The following is a 19024-nucleotide window of genomic DNA, read 5'->3' on the forward strand; positions in this document are numbered from 1 at the left end:
ACCACCTCCGGGAGCCAGGCGGGGCGGGGGAGGCGGTGACGTGATTTTCAGGACCCAGAAGAACCCGAGGCGGTCGCCGGTGCCGCACTTTATTCGCTCCCCTCCCCTCGCCGGAAGTAGCCGGGGTGCGCGGTGCGTCTCGGAACCAAAGTGCGGCAGCTTCTGGGCACGGATTTTAGTGGCTGTCGGAATCCGGAAACGACATCGGGGGCCCAGATGGCGGCGGCGGTGCTGGGTTTCGTCGCTAAGAGACACCCGGGCGCCTGGAGAGTGAGTGGGGTGCAGAGCCGGGGGTTTCCCTGCGCTGGTCGTAGTGGGATTGTTGGGGGCCAGTTTCTCCAAGGGTAGGAAGGGCGGCATGAGAGCGGGACCCGGGCCTGCAGCCCCTCGCCTCCCACTGTGCAGGCTGCTGCGCTCCGCTTCCCTGGTCCCTTGAGCCCTGGTGAAAGGGTCGCAGGACTGGGGCTCTTCCCCCTCCGAGCTATCCTGGGCCGCACTAGGGCGGGCTGCAGCCTGATTGCCCCAGGATCGTCCCTCCAGACCGGGTCAGCCCCAGTGAGCTGCACTGCCTGATCGCTCTCCGAGTGCGTGTCCCGGCTCTTGTGAAGGGCCCCACACACTCCTGCCGTTCTGCAGCCTCCGTTCTAGTGAAACCAGGGATTGTGTCCTCATTTCACTAGAACACCCGGAGCAGAAACACAGGCTTTAAAAGGTTTCAAAAGTATTTGGTTTCCTTAAGCAAGAATATGCTAAATTTCTTGGTGTCAAAGCACCCACTGATGTAATAAGTGCACAGTATTGTATCGGTTATTCTGGTTGCACAATGGGACCCTGATCCTAATTCAGTCATTATACAGGTTTATGTACAATACAGATGTTAATAATTTTCTCCTTGAATAAGTTTGACAAATCATGCCATAACTTTTTTAGACTCTGGCAAAAAGCAGCGTGGAATCCCTGACATGGACAGGATGGATTCGCCATAAATTTACTAAGTCAAGAATTCCAGCTTCAGTAAGCACAATATTTAAAGATTTGAAAGCACATTTTGGGTTTGTTTATACCTTTAATTTTTTTAGTAAGACTAATTTGTAACAGTACTGAGCAATACCATTGTTAAACCAGAGAGATATGCACTCAGATTCTTGTATGAAAAGCCAGTGTCTGATTGTAGTCGAATTTATTTCTGAAATAGGGCAGTCTTGATTAATAAGCCTGTCACAATCATCTTACAAATTTGGGTCCCAGTTCTACAACTGGACCTGTCTGTGCAGACCTCTGCTCTTATGTGTTCATGTATATGGTTGAAGAATCATGCCCCCAAAGGCTAGGCTATATATGATTGGAGGATCATGACCCCAAACTTATTGTATCTTTCTGCAAACTGTCATGAGGAAACACTTGAAATAATGTTAGGTTATTTGGAGATTAGCTTTTTTAATACTATGGTCATATGTTGCTGCTTTGCCCTTCTGGAAGGGAAACTTATTAGAAATTTAGGGGGGGTTGCCACATTTTTCTTTCTAGTGAAAGACCAAAATATATTTTAAGGGAATATTTTTACACCAAGACATTGTTGGATTCAGTAACTATTGAAATGTTTAAAAATAAACAAACAAAAACATGCCTTTTGTGAACTGCTTATTTGTAGGTATTTCAGCCACGGCCTTCAGATCATGAAAAATATGGAGGTGATCCTCAGCAGCCTCACAAACTGCATCTTGTCACTAGAATCAAAAGTGGAATAGGTCGTCCATACTGGGAAAAGAAGATAATACATGATCTTGGACTGGATAAAGTATAATTTCTAAATTATTTTATTTCATGTTTATCATGCACATCAGTAAAGTAATTAGCTTAAAAATTTAGGGCAAAATTCTTCTCTCAGATCTTCACCATAGTACACTGCTTTGATATTTTTTTGTCCTGTGGGACCCTGACTCTGCAAACATTTATGCATGTCCTTAACTGTACTACAGTGAGAAATCCCATTGAAATCAAAAGGACTACTCACAATAGTAAAGTTGAGCAAATAGGTATGTATTTGCATGATTGGAGCCTAGATGTATGGATCTCCATGGATATTAATAGGAAATATGCATTTGTCAGGAAAGCAGAACACCAGCATTGAGACTGCTGTGCATAGCAGAGAATAACTTTGCCCGCTAGCCTTTAATAAAGCTGTTAAAATACCAATATATTTATGACTGCTCATTAATTCACTCTTATTTGTTGGGTCATATTAATCAGTGCTTGTGAGTATTTGGACAGTCTGGGTGTATTAGTGAAGATGTTAGTGAATCCCAAAAGTTTAATAAATTTTAGCACACTTATTCTCAATAAGTGTGAATTTCCCAAAGTAGTTTAATTTTGTGTACCTATGTTCTTCTTTTATTGATATGTGAATTCTTCAGTTGAATAAATCAGTTCCTAGAGACATAAATTGCCTTTTCAAAGTGAGTTTGTAACATTTATTCTGCATTGTTTATAGGCAAATCAGCCCAGAGTGCACAAAAATATCCCATCTGTGAATGGAAAACTGAAAGTCATAAAGCATCTAATAAGGTTTGTTAACTCTTCCTTTAACCAGCAACAATTAAAATAACTTGTTAGCATAGTCCATGTTTTAAACAAATTCTCTTGTCTGTAGAATACAGCCCCTGAAACTACCTCATGGAATTCCAACAGAAGAGGAAATGTCAGATACCTTACTTAAGAGCACAGGAGAATTAGTAATTCGGCGGCATCTGAAACCCGTGGAACAAAAAGCAATTAAGTCATAGTATGCGCTGACTATTCTCACTTTTACAAAATAAATTATTTAACGGATAAATTGGGAGTTGTGTGTATTAATAAATTATTAAAATGGAACCCAGCCTGCCCATGGGTAGCACAGCTTACTGTCTCACTATAAAAGTTTTGAGATAAGACCTTGAAACAATAGCTGGGGAGGGGGAGGAATAGCTCAGTGGTTTGAGCACTGGCCTGCTAAACCCAGGGTTATGAGTTCAGTCCTTGACGGGGCCACTTAGGGATGTGGGGCAAAAATCTGTCTGGGGATTGGTTCTGCTTTGAGCAGGGGGTTGAACTAGATGACCTCCTGAGGTCCCTTCCAACCCTGATATTCTATGGTTTGCCAGAAGGCAGCAAATGGCACACTGGGATGCCTACCCACCATGTACAGCACGTTGCATCAAAAAAAGAACTCCTGGAAAATATGTTCAGCGCAGACACAAGCAGCCAAATATGCAAGCGCATGAGTGATATACAAACTTCAGCAGCTGTATGCTAACATAACTTGTGTAGACATGGCCTGAGTGTGGGATACAGGGAGGCATCTATCTGTGCTTGCAATCTACAGCTGGGAATGCCTTTTCTGGAGTCAGGCACCTTAGATGCCTAAGCTGTTGCTTGAGAGGACAGAAGTTAAGCACCTGCCTGACTCCCACAAAAATGTATGTATGGGGGGGTTAGAGGAGGAGATGGCAGGTGCCATCCTTTGTCCCAGTGTCAGAGCACTCACCCAGAATGTGGGAAACTGGTTCAGTTCCCCACTCCGCCTGACAAGGAGAAGGGATTTGAACAGGATTCCAACCTCAGGTGAGTGTTCTAACCATTGGACTATAGTCTCATTCTCTCTCTGGGCCCATTAATATTTAATACAACATAGAATGACTACAACAAGAGACCCACAACAGAATATGTCCTGGTGGTTAGGGTGCTCACTTGAAAGGTGGGAAACTCCTGTTCAAATCCCTTTTCTTCATTAGGCAGAGGGCGGAATTGAACTTGGGCTTCCCTCAGTCCAGCTGAGTACCCTAACCACTGGGCTCAAGGTTAACAGGAGTTGTCCTCCTCTGTTTTGTGTGGAGTAAGCCATGCTTAGAAAATGCCTACCCGATCAGGCCCTGATGCTGTTCCCCCATCTGTCTTCTGATTTGAGGATCGCACTGGGGCTTAGGCGTGAGATAGGCATCAGTATGCAGGCCCAGAGGCAAAAATGAGGTTCCTAGGGAACTTTTCAAGTGAAAATTTACTCAGTGAGTGAGTTTAGGCACCTACAGAGTTAGTTGGCAGCTCAGTGGGGGTTTTGTGGATTGCAGTGGTACCCACATTTGGGATTTAGGCACCTAAATTCCTTTGTGGAGCTGAGCCACCATCCCTTCTCAAGATGAATTATTGGGCTGGAGTCATTTCACCATGTCCATTGTGGATTTTTTTGGGGTGCAGCTGGGTAGCCACACCCTACAATAAAAGCTGAGTTAAAGAGCAAGAAGCCAATTTAGATAAACCCAAATTTTGTTTAAATGGCTTTATCAAGATACCTGAAAAATGACTGATTACATATGGGAACACAAACTTTTATTTACCTTTAAGAAGAAATGAAAGTCCTGAAAGTTCCATTTCTGTGCTCCTTTTTGGGTACACTTATTACTACCAGATTGTCTGGAAGTTAGATCGCATGGTGTTTGCAGCCTTTGATAAAGTTCTATTAAACTATGTGGATTCTTTAATTGAACACAGAACAGATAAAGAATAATAATGTTGACTACACAAGAGGTGCTTTAGTGCAAAGCTCTCAGAGAGCTGTTCTGAACCTTTTTCAACTTGAACCCCCAAACCATACACTCTTGCCTTTGACCCCACCCCCAAGCCACCAACTTTTCTCTACTATGACTCCACTACATAACCCAGAGTCTCTTGGGCTGTTTCAGCCAAAACATCCCAAAAAGCATACATAATCTGGTAATTGTTTTTTAAAGTTTATTGTGCCTGCTTTAAACAAAGGGGACACTTATATTCAGTGCTTATAAATTTGATGTCATTTAAAAAAATTCTAACTATATGTTCTTACTAAAAATTATGTATTGATCATTCTACGAATGTGTGTGTGTGTATATATATATATATATATATATATATATATATATTCAGTAAACTTTTACTGCAACAGTTTTGCATTTGGTAGGTTCTAATAATTTGGTTATTAGAGTTAAGACTTCCAATTTTAATAACCTAATATAATCTAACCTAATCTAGTATAATTAATATATAATTTTTCATTTTTAGAAATTATTTCTAACCTAAACTAAAAGCCTCTTGGAGTTCTTAACTTATTTTTCTATTTCCAAGATTTATATAGGAAAAGTAGTATTTTTTAAATCACTCTTTGACTACACTACTTTTAGAAACTGTACTCTATACAAGTGCTAGTTTCCAAATCCCTTTCTCTCCAAAAACTGAGCTCTTGCAATAACATCATTGCTGTAGTCATTATTTGTTGTGCCAATATCCATTCTGTCCTTGCTCTGGACACTTTTAGGTCCTGCATTATATGCAGAAATTGAACCTGAGATGAAAAAATAGATATACTTAAAAAAAACTTTTCTTTTTTAAGAAATAAAACTAAAGCCCCCACAATGCACCTCAGAAGCTTGTTCCTTCGGTGTGGAGTTCCCTTTTGTTCTATAAACACCTTTGGCAAAGTGGGACCCTAACAGCACTCCAAGTCAGATGGCAAAGGGCTCCCAGCTATGCAACAGTAAATATTAACTGGCCTTACAAGCTTTGTACACTTCACACTGTTGTCATGATATTCATTTAAAAGGTGTCTTGTAATATATCACTTGCAAGCTAATAACATGCTGGTCATTAATATAACTGTGAAATGTATGTAACAAAGCTGTATGACAGTATGGATAATCTCTGAGACTATCTTATGGAGTCTGTAAACAGACAAAGGAGGCAGTCTGTATCTAAAAAGGTATCATGTGAAGCATAGGCACCGACTCCATGGGTGCTCTGTGGCTAGAACACCCATGGAAAAAAATAGTGGGTGGTCAGCACCCACCAGCCACAGCTGTTTGGCCGGTCCCGCTGATCAGCTGTTTGGCGGACGTAGGGGGCAGAGCAGGTGTGAGAAGAGGCAGAGTGAGGGCGGTGCCTTACGGGAAAGGCGGGGACAGGCAGAGGTGGAGTGAGGGTGGGGCCTTGGGGGAAGGGGCGAAGTGGGGCGAGGCCTCAGGGAAGAGTGGAGGTGGAGCACCCACCCGGAAAAATGAAAGTCAGTGCCTGCGATGTGAAGTATCATATGAAAACTGGTAAGATGCTAGTCCTGAAAATAATTGCATGGTGTACTACTGGGTGTATAAATGTGTGCTGGAAATATGTTCTTAAAATATGTTTGGCAGACAGTGCATAAAGCCCAGCTTCCCCTAGACAAAATAATTTGTATTTACATGTCTGACCAGCTTGATCACCAAGAACAATGAAAAGTATATTTACATAGAAGGTAAACGAAGCTAGCAAGTGGGGGAGATAACCGTTGAATGATCATGATGGGGAATGGAGTCTGCGCCCCCAGGAAGCCTTCTTGGCTCTTGAAACAGACAAAAAACATTGGGGAAATACAAAGGGGGTAAAGAGACAGTCAAGTCACCCATCATCTGGGAAAACAAAGAAGCTGTCACTTTATATTGATGAAAGATGGGTCCTCCTGCAAAACTAGTTGGAGAATGTTGACAACTTGGTGTGAGTAAGAAACCATGCTAGGCAAGCTGCATCTTGCTAGAATGAAGTTTTAGACATTAGAATGCAGGTTAGTTTTGTTTGTAACCCTTTTGTATCTCTCTCTTGCTTGAAATCACTTAAATCTATATTCTTCGTTAATCTTATTCTTAGTTTTACTACAAACCATCTCAGTGCTGTGCATGAAGGTGGAGGGTATATCCCAGCTGAGCTAACAAGCTGTTGTGTGTACTGACTCTCTAAAGCCTAACATGTCTAGTCACATGTTTGGGTCCTGATGCTGCTATCAGCTTGGGCTGGGCAGACTCCTGTGGAATCCCACTGAAGTCATCGGGGCCCTGGTCTCACAGAGTGAGTAATAGGGTCAGGGCCTCGTTGGGATATGTTAGCGTTAAGTTAAGACCTGGGAAGCTGCTACTGTGCTGACATGGCATTAGGGAATAAAGGCATAAGCAGGCAGTATTTCTTTGTTAAATAAATAAGTTGCCATATTTTTTCCTTCCCTATTGCTTGTAAGAATTGATAAGGCCTGCAGCTGCATGAGAAATGTAGTTGTTTAATGAATACCCTTTGTGTAAAAGAAGGTAAAAGTAATATTATCTCCCCCTCCCTTCTTTCCCAGCTACACAAGTGAGCCCTGGGTCATGGCCCCTTCCTCCCTCCCCTGAGAACTGCTCGTGGCCCCTTCCTCCCTCCCCTGAGAACCGCTGATTCGGGAAAGTTGTAGCAACAAATTACTGCAAAGAAATGTATTTTCAAGGAAAAAACGCCTGTATAACATGTATAATGCTGCGAACAATAGATAGATAGGGGTGGGTATACTAATAGTGTGGGTGTTCCTATTACTTAATAAGGGTTTTGGGGGTGTTATAACGGATGTAGGGGTTTACATACTAACAAAGAGTATGTTGTAACTAATCCAGTGCTTACTCGACAATTGGGTTGAGGGGAATAAGTATCGCAGTAAAGAAGCCTGTACTCAAATCCACCTCTGGGTCAACCTGCTCCTTCTTCTAACGTGTGTGTGTATATATAATATATAATATATATAATATATATATATATTATATACACACGCACAAACCAAGTCACAACAGATCAGTTCATTTTGGATATCTATAAAATAGATCAGGGTAGAATAGCATTACTAGTTTAAGCAGTCAAATGAGACAGGACTAATTTGTTTACCTATCCCTGAACTTTGGGGAGGGACAAAAGGTGTCAACATTTTGGCCTAGTCAGCTTGGTTAGGTGGCATCTCTGTAACAAATTTTAATCAGGATATAGCTAGGTCGGGGACAAGTGGCTGGAAAGAGCCCTTTCTTTCTTCTTTTTTTTTTTTTTTTGTAGTGTAATTGGCTCACATTATGACTTGTTTTTAAACTCAGCCATCTAAGTAACTAATTTTATAAGGTGGGATGTTTTCCAGCTTATGTATCTCATACTTGACCTTTATTCTAAGCCTATGAAGTGTTTTGAAGCGGATAGTTGTTCCGGTGTACACTGTGGGAATTTTTTCTTTATTGCCTTTACATTATCACATCGCTTCTCGGCTCTCTGTGAGCTGAGGGGTGAAAACATTATCTACTATCTGCTCTTTGCTGTCCCATGTACCAACAGGGTTATGGGATCATTTATCAACCTAGAAGAGTCAAACAAAAGTCATAGCATGAAAAGGACTATTTTTTTAACTAGGATTCTTCATCTCTTTTAAAGGCATATAGCTTTTATTACATTTTTTTCTGCTCTTTTTTTCTGTGGGCCTAATGTTCACATCTTTGCCTGTAGTGAGTTAGTGACTGATGCAGAGACACAAACACAGGGAGGGGAGGAGAGGGGTGATGGCTTTTGTAAAAGTTCAGGTCATAATGTGGAAAGGAAAAATTCTGGAACCTTACTGATTAGGATATAACTCAGCAAATAGAATAGACCAAGCATATAGAAGTTAATAATGGTTCAGGCTTTTCCCTGCCTTCTATCCCATTGATTTCAGTGGGGTTGCATGGTACATACAGGAGAATTTCAGTAGATATATTTTAACATAGCTGCAGCTAGAGGGTCGGAGCTTAGCTAAAAATAATATCTTACAACAAAGGGCTAATATCACTCAACAGAACCACAGAGTAGGATCAGTCAATTAGAAACCCAGCCTGCCCCCAGTGGACTCTGGGAAGCAGACCATGGCTATAGTACAATGCACTCAGTCCAAGCCCCGACCACAACCTTCATCTTTCCCCTCTACTGTGATATGGGAGCAGGGTCAGGGTAGATCTCTTATGCCAGCTTTGCCCTGGTCAGTGTGGCCCACAGCATGAGGGTGTTCTTCAGGGAAGGGCAGTTTTCAGGAGCATTTTAAAGCCTTTTAGGCTTCCAGAGCAGCATAAAACTATCTTAGGGTATGTCTACACAGCAACTAGACCCCCATGACTGGCCCATGCTAGCCGACTCAGGCTTGTGTGGCTTGGGCTGCGGGTCTGTTTCATTGCAGTGTAGACTGCTGGGCTCAGGCTCAAGCCTGAACCCTGGGACCCTTCCACCTCGCAGGGTCCTAGAGCCTGGGATCCAGCCCGAGCCCAAAAGTCTACACTGCAATGAAACAGACCCGCAGCCGAGCACCGCAGCCCAGAGTCAGATGGCACCGGCCAGCCGTGGGTGTCTAGTTGCTGTGTAGACATATCCTAAGTATAACTGAGAATCAGGCCTAGTGTGTTTCACATAAATGTTTTTCAACAAACCTTGAAACTAGTATGATGTGTCTGTCAACACCATTTACTTTGCTTTTTACTATATTTTCTGTCCCCTACCCTTTATCTGCCTTTGTCTTAGAATGTACTGTCTTTAGGACAGGATTGTCTTCCTCTGTGTTTAAAATGACTAGCCCTTTTGGGGTGTCAATGCAAAATACATTATAACAACTGGCTCATTCATAGTTATGAGATTATAAATGGGAGGAATTAGCCAGACAGTGATCTTCCCATGATGACACACTCCAGGTTTTGGTAATTGTCATAACTATAAAGGGAAGGGTAACAACCCTCCTGCATACAATACTGTAAAATCCCTCCTAGCCAGAGACACCAAAATCCTTTTACCTGTAAAGGGTTAAGAAGCTCAGGTAACCTGGCTGATGCCTGACTCACAGGACCAATAAGGGGACAAGATACTTTCAAATCTTGGTGGGGGAAGGCATTTGTTTGTGCTCTCTGTTTTGGGTGTGTTCGCTCTTGGGACTAAGAGGGACCGGACATCAATCCATGCTCTCCAAATCTTTCTGAACAAGTCTCTCATATTTCAAACTTGTAAGTAACAGCCAGGCAAGGCGTGTTAGTTTTATCTTTGTTTTCTCAACTTGTAAATGTTCCTTTTGCTAGAGGGTTTACCTCTGTTTGCTGTAACTTTGAACCTAAGGCTAGAGGGGGTTCCTCTGGGCTCTTTGAATCTGATTACCCTATAAAGTTATTTTCCATCCTGATTTTACAGAGATGATTTTTACCTTTTTCTTTAATTAAAATTCTTCTTTTAAGAACGTGATTGATTTTTCATTGTTTTAAGATTTAAGGTTTTTGGATCTGTGTTCACCAGGACTAATTGGTGAGGGTATACTCTCAAGCCTACCCAGAAAAAGGGGGGTAAGGACTTGGGGGGAGGAATTAGTCTCAAATCTGCCCAGGAAAGGGGGGGTTAGAGACTTGGGAAATATTTGGGGAAAGGCAGAGTTCCAAGTGGCTCTCCCCTAAGATTTGGAACACACTTGGTGGTGGCAGCTTACTGTTAACCTAAGCTGGTAATTAAGCTTAGCGGGCTTTCATGCAGGTCCTCACATCTGTACCCTAACATTCAGAGTGGGGAGGGAACTTGACAGTAGTAGTGAGGATTACCCTGCAAAGAGAGCCCCAGTCATTTTTTAGGATTCTTTTATGAGGAGGAGGAGGAGGAGGAGCTGGCTATGATTTTTAAATTTACTGACAAATACCTGCATCAAACCAAATCCATTTTCCCTGTCACTCCAGCCATCTTTTAGGGCATTTCCAGCGTGAGACTCTCGAGACATGATAGCGCCAGTCAAAAATGGAGGTATGCACTTTCATGCAGTGTAATTGTAGCTGTGTTGGTCCCAGCATATTAGAGAGACAAGGTGGGTCAGGTAATATCTTTTATTGGATCAACTTCTGTTGGTGAGAGAGACAAGCTTTCGAGCTGCACAGGCATGTCCATGCATGACTCAGTTTTTACCAGCCAAGACACATTCCTGGGAAAGCTCAGATGTGGATTGGCATCTTCAAGTTCATTGTTGGCTTAAGTGGTTCTTGATTGGGCACTTAATTTGCACTTTTCTCAAGAAGCTGACCAAATGCTCTACTAGGCTAGTTAGAAATCAAGCAAGTATACAGCCAATATTCCTAACTTCAAGTACAAAAATGATACATGCACACAAATAGGAGGAATGTATTCAGTAGATCATAACCTTTACATAGATATGTTGCATGGCATATGTAGCATAAAACATATTCTAGTTATGTCATATATACATTCATAAGCATATTCCATAAAGCCTTATGGGGTACACCATCACAAAGACTTCCCTGTTTCTTCTAGTGCATATTTATACATTCTAAACTTTGTCCCTCTCTTTTCTCATGGCATCATAGTTTGATGGCAGCAAAGTAAGTTTACTCACCTGGATCAACTTTTTCAGATTTTAAATAATATGAAGAGCACATAGTGACATAACATTCAAAGATCACATTTTATAAATATCTGCAGTTTTGCCATTACCTCCATGCCAAAGCCAGCCAGGAAAACATACAGCAACCCACATACAGAGAAATCCATACCCAAGATTGCAAATTAGCTTAAAAGACACAGAAAAGCAGGTAGGTCTCAAAGACAAATTGCAATCCTCTGTGCAGCTCTGAAAGGAAAAAAAATAGTGTGGATGTGACTAAAAAGAAAAATTCTATTCAGAATTTCAGAGCACCATAGAAAATGACTCCTGAGCACACAGGTGCTGGCTTCCTCCTTGCTCTGGGGGTGCTCAATCCCCACTCAGCCCCAGACCCCGTCCCCACTCCACCTCTTCCACCAAGCCTCCACCCTCGCCCCACCTCTTCCTGCCCCCGCTCTGCCCTGGGCCCCACCCCCACTCCACCTCTTACCCCAAGGCCCCACCCCGCCCTACCTGTTCCTGCCCAGTTCTGTCCCCTCCCACGAGTGCGCCCTGTCCCCGCTCCTGTCACACCCCAATGGCCCCCTCCCCCAGGGAGTCCCCAGGGAAGGCAGATCAGCATTATATGTGCCTAACGCTGTTGCAAGCATCGCAAAGCATTTTGGGGAGGGTCAAAAGTGTGTGAGTGGGGAATGGAAGATTCCTTTACAGGAATACGAGAGGCCAAGGGGGGGGGGGGAGAGGGAGAGAGAGAAAGAAAGAAAGAAGCAGAGAACAGGTTAACTCGGCACTTTAGCTAGCTCTGTGTGAAGATAAGACGCTGGCCCAGGCCCAAGGTCATGGGCTCAACGAGAAATCTACAGACAAAAAATCTACAGCTGCCCAGTCGTGAGAAGAGGAGAACTAAGTGGAGCAGAGCTGCAAAGATACCAGTGAAAACAGAGCGAATGAGGTGGCGACGGTGAAGGCCAACAGAAGGGAAAACAAATTCTCCAGAGCCGGTGTGTTTTGGGCAACCAAGAAGGCCACGGCAAGCCGATTGGGACTGATACAAAGAGCACCAGGCACAGAGGGCCCTGGATGACGACACCCCCAAAGAAACCCAGGACTTAAAAACCTTCCCGAGAGCTGGAGCAATTTGGAGAACACAGCAGATTCTTGGATGACCTGGGCCCAGGACAGCACTCCCCGTCCACACCCTCCCCCTCCCCCCCGCCCTCTTCTGACGTTACACCTAGACTTGGCCAGTCTGGGTCGTGCTTGGTGTGAGTATGAAAGTGGGTTAGGGTTTGGGGCTTGCGACATTAATGCTTTCTTCCTTCCTTTGAGTGACGTGGAAGCATTTCCAGCACTCTCCGCTGTTATTTTATTATTTTATCAATAAAGCTTTAAAATCTAGACACTTGATGCGTTTCATCATCTCCTCCCCAAACGATCTTGCGACATCAGCCTGATCACCTGACGCTCCAGGCAGATTGGTAACAAAAATCTGTCATACTCCTCATCCTCCCTCCAGCCCCTCCTGCATGCTGTGGAACAGCTGATTGCGGTGTGTAGGAGGTGCTGGGATGGGAGAGGGGGAGCTGTCTGCCAGTGGGTGCTAAGCACTCGCTATTTTTTTCCGTGGGTGTGTCCTGATCTGAGATAGAGAAACTGAAAAAAAATTGAATAAAAGACAAAGGAGAAGAAGACGGAAACTGGAAGAGTGTCATGTAACTTTTGGTGTTAAAGATGAACAGCAAAGAAGAAAAACAGGTTTGTACCCAATTTTTGCTACTTTATGATTATAAAGAAGGCTCAACATATTTCTAAAGTTTTTGTTGGTTATGTTTTTTTACATAAGAAATTCAGATCCAGCCTAGCCTGGAAGATTTTATGATAACTGGAGAACTAGTGAAATGGTGACCTGCAAGAGCAGAGAGTGAAAGCTGAGCAGTTGAGGCTTGACATAATTTTTAGACATCTGTTTTAAAATGTTGAGTTTTTATTTTGTTATTATTCTCTAAAGCACCTATATACCTTCAATGCTTAATGAACATTTTGGATAAGGGAAGTCTTTCTTAAAGATTGAACCTTAAGACTTCCTAGAAGTCCTCCAATTAAAGTTGGGGAAGATCAAATGGCAAACGGCATTCCTGATACTTCTAAGGTATAATAATAATGATTAATAATCATATCAGAAGAAAAAATACTTAAGAACGTAAAACAAATTCTTTCGGGCTCTCTTTATATGTCATGAAGAATGGTATGAGCCTAATTTTTTCTTACAAATTCTTCATAGTCACCTTTAAAATGCCTCAAAGCTGCATTCATTTTTTAAAAAGTTGCCCATGGCAGGGTCCCAGGAAACACACTGCCAGCTTTGGAATTTAAAATTGCCAGGAAAAATTCAGTGATCCTGCTTTCTTTCCTACCTCCATTTAATTCTGACTCATCTGTAAAGCCATCAGAGGTCCACACCTCTCTGAGTGTTATGTGCTTCTCATCTACTGCTTCTATACTTTCTTCCATTCATCCTTTTATTCTAGTCCGTTTTTTTAATCTATAGAAGAGAGGCCTGTGTTGAAGCCCTGACTTGGGCCCCCATCAACTGGCACCATGGCACCTAATCTGTTTTACTTACATAGGGCAAAATTCTACTGTTGCAGCCGCACACGCTTCTCTCTGAAAAGTGATTAATGTGAGGCTTTTATATTTAGGCCTGCCTCCTTGAGTTCTGACAGCCCAATTTCCAAGTGTTCTTTGTGATCAGCCCAGGTGGTGCTGAACACTGCAATGTCATGTACATATGCTCTTGCACAGTTCTGTAAACCATTTAACACTAGGTGACCAGCCTCTGGAAGGTTGCCCCAGCATTAATTAAACCAAACGGTAATATTGTGAATTCATAGAGTCCTTTATCAGTGATGAAAGCGGATTTTTTCTGTGCATCCTCATCCAAAGCAATCTGCCAATAACCTCGAGTTAAATCAAAAGAAATGAGATATTTAGCTTTGCTTAAAATGTCAAGCATATCATCATTTCTAGGCAGAGGATATACATCTGGTACTGTAACAGAATTGAGTTTTCTATACTCAACATAAAACCTTACAGGGTGGTCTTTCTTAGGGACCAAGACCATAGGTGATGCCCAGGACTCTTTAATTACTCCCAGGTCTAACATGCTTTATATTTCTGCACAAATTTGTTCTTGTACCTTGCCAGTGTCCCTGTAAGGTCTGCTGGGAGGTGGCTGTTGACCTTTTGTAATGACCTTATGAGTTAGCAAGTGTGTCTTCCCTGGCTTGTTAGAAAACACCTCTGTGTATTTTTGCATCGATCATAACACCTCTGCCTTTTAAACTGGTGTTAACTCACTGCATAAATCAATGCTTTCCCGAGTTGAGTCACTTTGATATTCAGCCATCAAATCAATGAGGTGATGTGCCTCAGTTTCCCCTTCTACACAGCAGGTCATGTTTACCATGGCTTCCCAGCTGTGATAGATGTTAAGTCTGTTTACCTGTACTAGTTGTGAAACAGCATTACCATCAGGCTGTTTAACATGATATGTATCTTCATTTACTACTTCTATGACCTCAAAGCATCCTTCCCAAGTATTTTACGTTTTGTTCCTTTTCACGGGGCTTAACACCAATACCAAGTCTCCTATTACAAAAGAGCATTTACAAGTATTTTTGTCATACCACACATTTTGTTTAGATTGACTGTCTTTGAGGTTAGTTTGAACAATACCCATCATGTCTTTTAACTTTGTCTGAACCTCTGCACATATTCAGTCACTGGCTCTTCCTTTACTTCAGTGTTCCCTTCCCAGGAGTCTCCAATGAGATCCAGGGGTCCCCTCACTTTCCTTCCATATAGGAGAGCAAATAGGGAGAACACCATTGATTCTTGGGATACCTCCCTGTAAACAAAGAGCAGGAATGGTAACAATTTGTCCTAATTCTAACCCCTTTTATTTGCATACATTCCCAGCATGGATTTTAGGGTCCCATTGAATTTTTCCACCAAACCTTTGTTTCTGGGTGGTATGGGGCAGTTTTAAGTTGTTTCATCACACAAAACTTCCATAGCTCGCTGAATAGCTGTGACATGACATTTGATCCACGATATGATAAAATCCTCTTTGGGAAAACCAGTTCTGCTAAAGATAATGAGAAGGGCTCTTGATACAGTTTCTGCTTCAATGTTAGACAGAGCTACTGCTTCAGGAAATCTAGTGGCAAAATCCACCACCACCAAGATATACTTATTACCTCAGTGGGTAGGACATGGCCTAGGGACACAATGTCCATTGATAACCTTAGAAATGTCTCCTGTATTACAGGCAAGGGATGTAAAAGAACTGTCTGGGTTCCTGTAGGCCTCTTCCTTTCCTGACATAATTCACAAGCCCTGCAATAGTCCCATACATCATTCTGTATTCCTGGCCAATAGAAATATTTCTTCTACCTGTAATAAGTTCTCTGTACCCCCAAGGGACCAGCAAAAGGACAGTCATGTGCTAACAATATTAATCGTCAGTGATGCTGGGTGGGCACAATCAATTGCTTATAGGGCTGCCCAGGGCTTTTGTTCTTTCCCAAAGGGGCCTCCCTAAGCAATTTCCCATCTTCTTCAAAAAACCTCTCTCTATTTTCCCTTCCTGGGACCCCCTCTTGGACACACTTCCTTATGCTCTTTAGAGTGGGATTTTCCCTTTGCTCATCTGCAAAACACTGACAGATGACAATTGGAAAAGCTTCTTCAGTTACAGGCATCACCTCCCCTGTCCCTGGTCCTGAGGTTGTATTGCCTTTATCCACTGTGCAGGAGTTAGCCTCAGCCCCCCGCCACTGCCTCACACACACACCTGAAGACACTGTTTCCTTCTGCTGCAGAAGAGTCAGAGACCTTCTCTATTTCCCTCAGCAGTTTTGGGGATTTTACCACTCTCCTCTGGGATCCCAGCACAATAGCCCCTTTTGCTGCAAGTTACCACATTAACAGCCTTAGCCACTTGAAAAAAATCATTCCCAACAAGCATTTCAGCAGAGATATTGTCCACCACCCCCACAGTCAAATCACTTTCTAAACCTTCTCATTCCACATGCACTTTAGCTAAAGGCACAGGAATCCTAGATCTTCCTATTAACACAAGCTCTGCCATTTGACCAGGTAACATATGAGTCTCTTGGACCACATTCTGCTTAACCAGAGAAATCTGTGCACTGGTATCTCTCCATCCTATGCACTCCCTATCATTGATCCTGACAACCTTAATATGTTCCCTATCTGGCTCTGCAGGGCCAGTCCCCACAAAACTTGTCATGCAAACTGCAGGTGTTTCTGGGGTTTCTGTGCTAATGACAGCTACATTCACATGGACTGGATGGGGCTTAATTTCTTTCAGCTTAGGGCACAGATTCCTCAGTTGCACAGTGGAGTTACTCTGGTAACACCTCTTTGGGCCTTCCTCCTTCACATGAGGTTTGTGGTGGAGATTGCCAGGAGACAAATAATTTTGTAGTGGTGAGTTCTTAGGCATCAAACTGCCCGTTTTTCCCCACAGGTGAAATGGGATTCCCCCCTTTACACTGGATTTCTGCCCCTCATTCTGTACTCATTGGACAACTGGGCTTGCTCAAAGGCATCAGCCAGTGTAGCCATTTCTGCTACAGATTTATCCCATAGGTCTTGAAAAAATGGTAAGCATAAGGATATAGACTGTCACAACACCTTTCATTTGGGCCAAACAAATCTGGGTTACACCTGTGACCTGGAGTGCTTACAAGGTGAGTCTACTGCAGACTCTTATTTTCAAGAATCTTTACACGAAAGTCAGAGGACACTACTGAAAAAACATAAGCCATTTGATATTTCTGCTCATGGTAAATGCACAGATGAAAATAGCGTGGTGAGTAGGAAAAAAGAAATATGGATATTTTTCAGGTATTTCTTGCAAGACCACTAGGAAACATCATTACACACACTTCTGTGAATCTGAAAATAGACACAAATGCTCATGTTTAACTTTAGATGAAAGTTTTGACAATGGAGGCTAATGGTATGAGAAAATCATGTGTGATTGGACGGATGGAATCTAACAGGCTATATTCTGAGTTTAATAATGCTCAGTAATGTTACCTTTTAGGTTATTTTTGTAACATATGTTCATGAAGCCCAGAATGATCACTTGGGTTTTCAAGAACATGGAATACTGTGAGTTTTCTAGCATGACAGTGAGATTGAGGGAGGTCTATATGCCAACATGAATTGTTTCTTTTCTATTGGTAGTAAAGTAGTCTTTCCACTGATGGCAATGGACATTGATTCAGGCCCTTGCACTCCTAAATTAATTGACCAGATTTTCAAAAGTGCTCCTTATCCAGTCAGTCCCCTGAACACTGGGAGCTAGTGGATTCTGAATGCACTCCAGAAAAAGTGCTCAGCTACAGATATTGAAATCAAAAGAGTGTGAGACATGCTGTACTAGATAGAACTAAGGTTTTCTCACGTAGTTTATCACTCCTTTTCATTTCATGAGGTGTTAAGGCCTTTGACAGCAGAGAAAAAGCCATAATCTCATGTAGCACAGTTTGTTTTCATTCAATTCCCTTAGAAGTTTGTTGATCTGCTTTAAATATTGTTCTCCTTGTGACAGCACCCACTGCTCCTGCCTCTGTTCCAGTCCACAAACTGCTCAGAGCCCCTTCTACTGGTCAAACAGCTTGTGCAGTTTCTTTACAAGGTGAGTTCCCACCACTTTCATACTCTATACAGCTCTGCTCCAACAACCCTGAGAAGCCCACCAGCTTCTGCAACAAGCAGGGAAGAATTATCTCTTTCCCCCACCCCACTTCTTTCCTGTGCCTATTTGTAGCCTATATTGGCTTAATTAGTCTTCTAGCTCTCCTACCTTCACAAATTAGGCACAGCCCTGTTTAAACAGCTCCATTCTGCTTTGTTTGATTGGAGCTGCCCTGACCAGAGCACTGGCTCAGCTGTTCTTGCCTAGCACTGTGTCACAGTCATTATCCAACTTTTGCTAAGGTGCAATTGAAAAGATGCTGATTATTTGAGTCTTGCTTCATTTCCTAGTCTTTGGTGGTCATGAAGCTGGGAATGGGCAACAGGAGATGGATCACTTGATGATTACATGTTCTGTTCATTCCTACTGAAGCACCTAGCATTGGCCACTGTCAGAAGACAGGATACTGGGCTAGATAGACCTTTGGTCTGACCCACTATGGCCGTTCGTATGTTCCTAATGAGATTTTTTATTCAATTTCCATTTGAATAGTTCTGGTTTGATTGAAATCATTAATCCCAGGCTCTAGGAATTTCTATGATTAATGAGGGAGGGATAGCTCAGTGATTTGAGCATTGGCCTCCTAAACCCAGGATTGTGAGTTCAATCCTTGAGGGGGCCATTTAGGGATCTGGGGCAAAAATCTGTCTGGGGATTGGTCCTGCTTTGAGCTAGGGGTTGGACTAGAACACCTCCTGAGGTCCTGTCCAACCCTGATATTCTATGAAAGTACATGCAGATAAAACCCCCTCATTCAATAAATTGACAGATGCTTGTTGTGCTGCAATGAAAAAATAAATTGTCAAACCAAATCACAAAGCCTGGAAATACAGGCTTCCTTCTTTGAAGAGAGTACTTTTTATTTCTTAAGACAATGACCGATATTGAAATTTGCAGATGTTTAAAATTTGGAAGGCAGAAGACTAACGATAGCTAGACAGAGCAGCTTTAATAACTCAGAGAAATAATCAGATGTGGTAGAATATTATTAATATTCCCATCACTATTTCTTTTGGTATGATACAATGTTTAACTAC

General features: G+C 42.5%; 1 protein-coding gene across 1 annotated transcript; it reads left to right on the plus strand.

Annotated features, from left to right (window-relative positions):
* Nucleotides 1-193: 193 nt before the first annotated feature.
* On the plus strand, nt 194-2827 carry MRPL30 (mitochondrial ribosomal protein L30). Its single transcript, XM_065419928.1, has 5 exons — nt 194-270; nt 931-1014; nt 1652-1798; nt 2492-2565; nt 2651-2827. The coding sequence occupies exons 1-5, from the start codon at nt 217-219 to the stop codon at nt 2781-2783; spliced, it is 492 nt and encodes a 163-aa protein (XP_065276000.1). The 5' UTR covers nt 194-216; the 3' UTR covers nt 2784-2827.
* The last annotated feature ends 16197 nt before the right edge of the window (nt 2828-19024 follow it).

Source organism: Emys orbicularis, chromosome 1 (assembly GCF_028017835.1).
Source record: "Emys orbicularis isolate rEmyOrb1 chromosome 1, rEmyOrb1.hap1, whole genome shotgun sequence".
In the NCBI taxonomy this organism is placed as follows: Eukaryota; Metazoa; Chordata; order Testudines; family Emydidae; genus Emys; species Emys orbicularis.

What these genes read in the sequence shown, in the direction of transcription:
- MRPL30 (XM_065419928.1), top strand. Translation starts at nt 217, where the DNA reads ATGGCGGCGGCGGTGCTGGGTTTCGTCGCTAAGAGACACCCGGGCGCC. An exon ending in GACACCCGGGCGCCTGGAGA is followed by an intron (nt 271 to 930) that starts GTGAGTGGGGTG and finishes TAACTTTTTTAG; the next exon opens with ACTCTGGCAAAAAGCAGCGT. An exon ending in AGTCAAGAATTCCAGCTTCA is followed by an intron (nt 1,015 to 1,651) that starts GTAAGCACAATA and finishes GCTTATTTGTAG; the next exon opens with GTATTTCAGCCACGGCCTTC.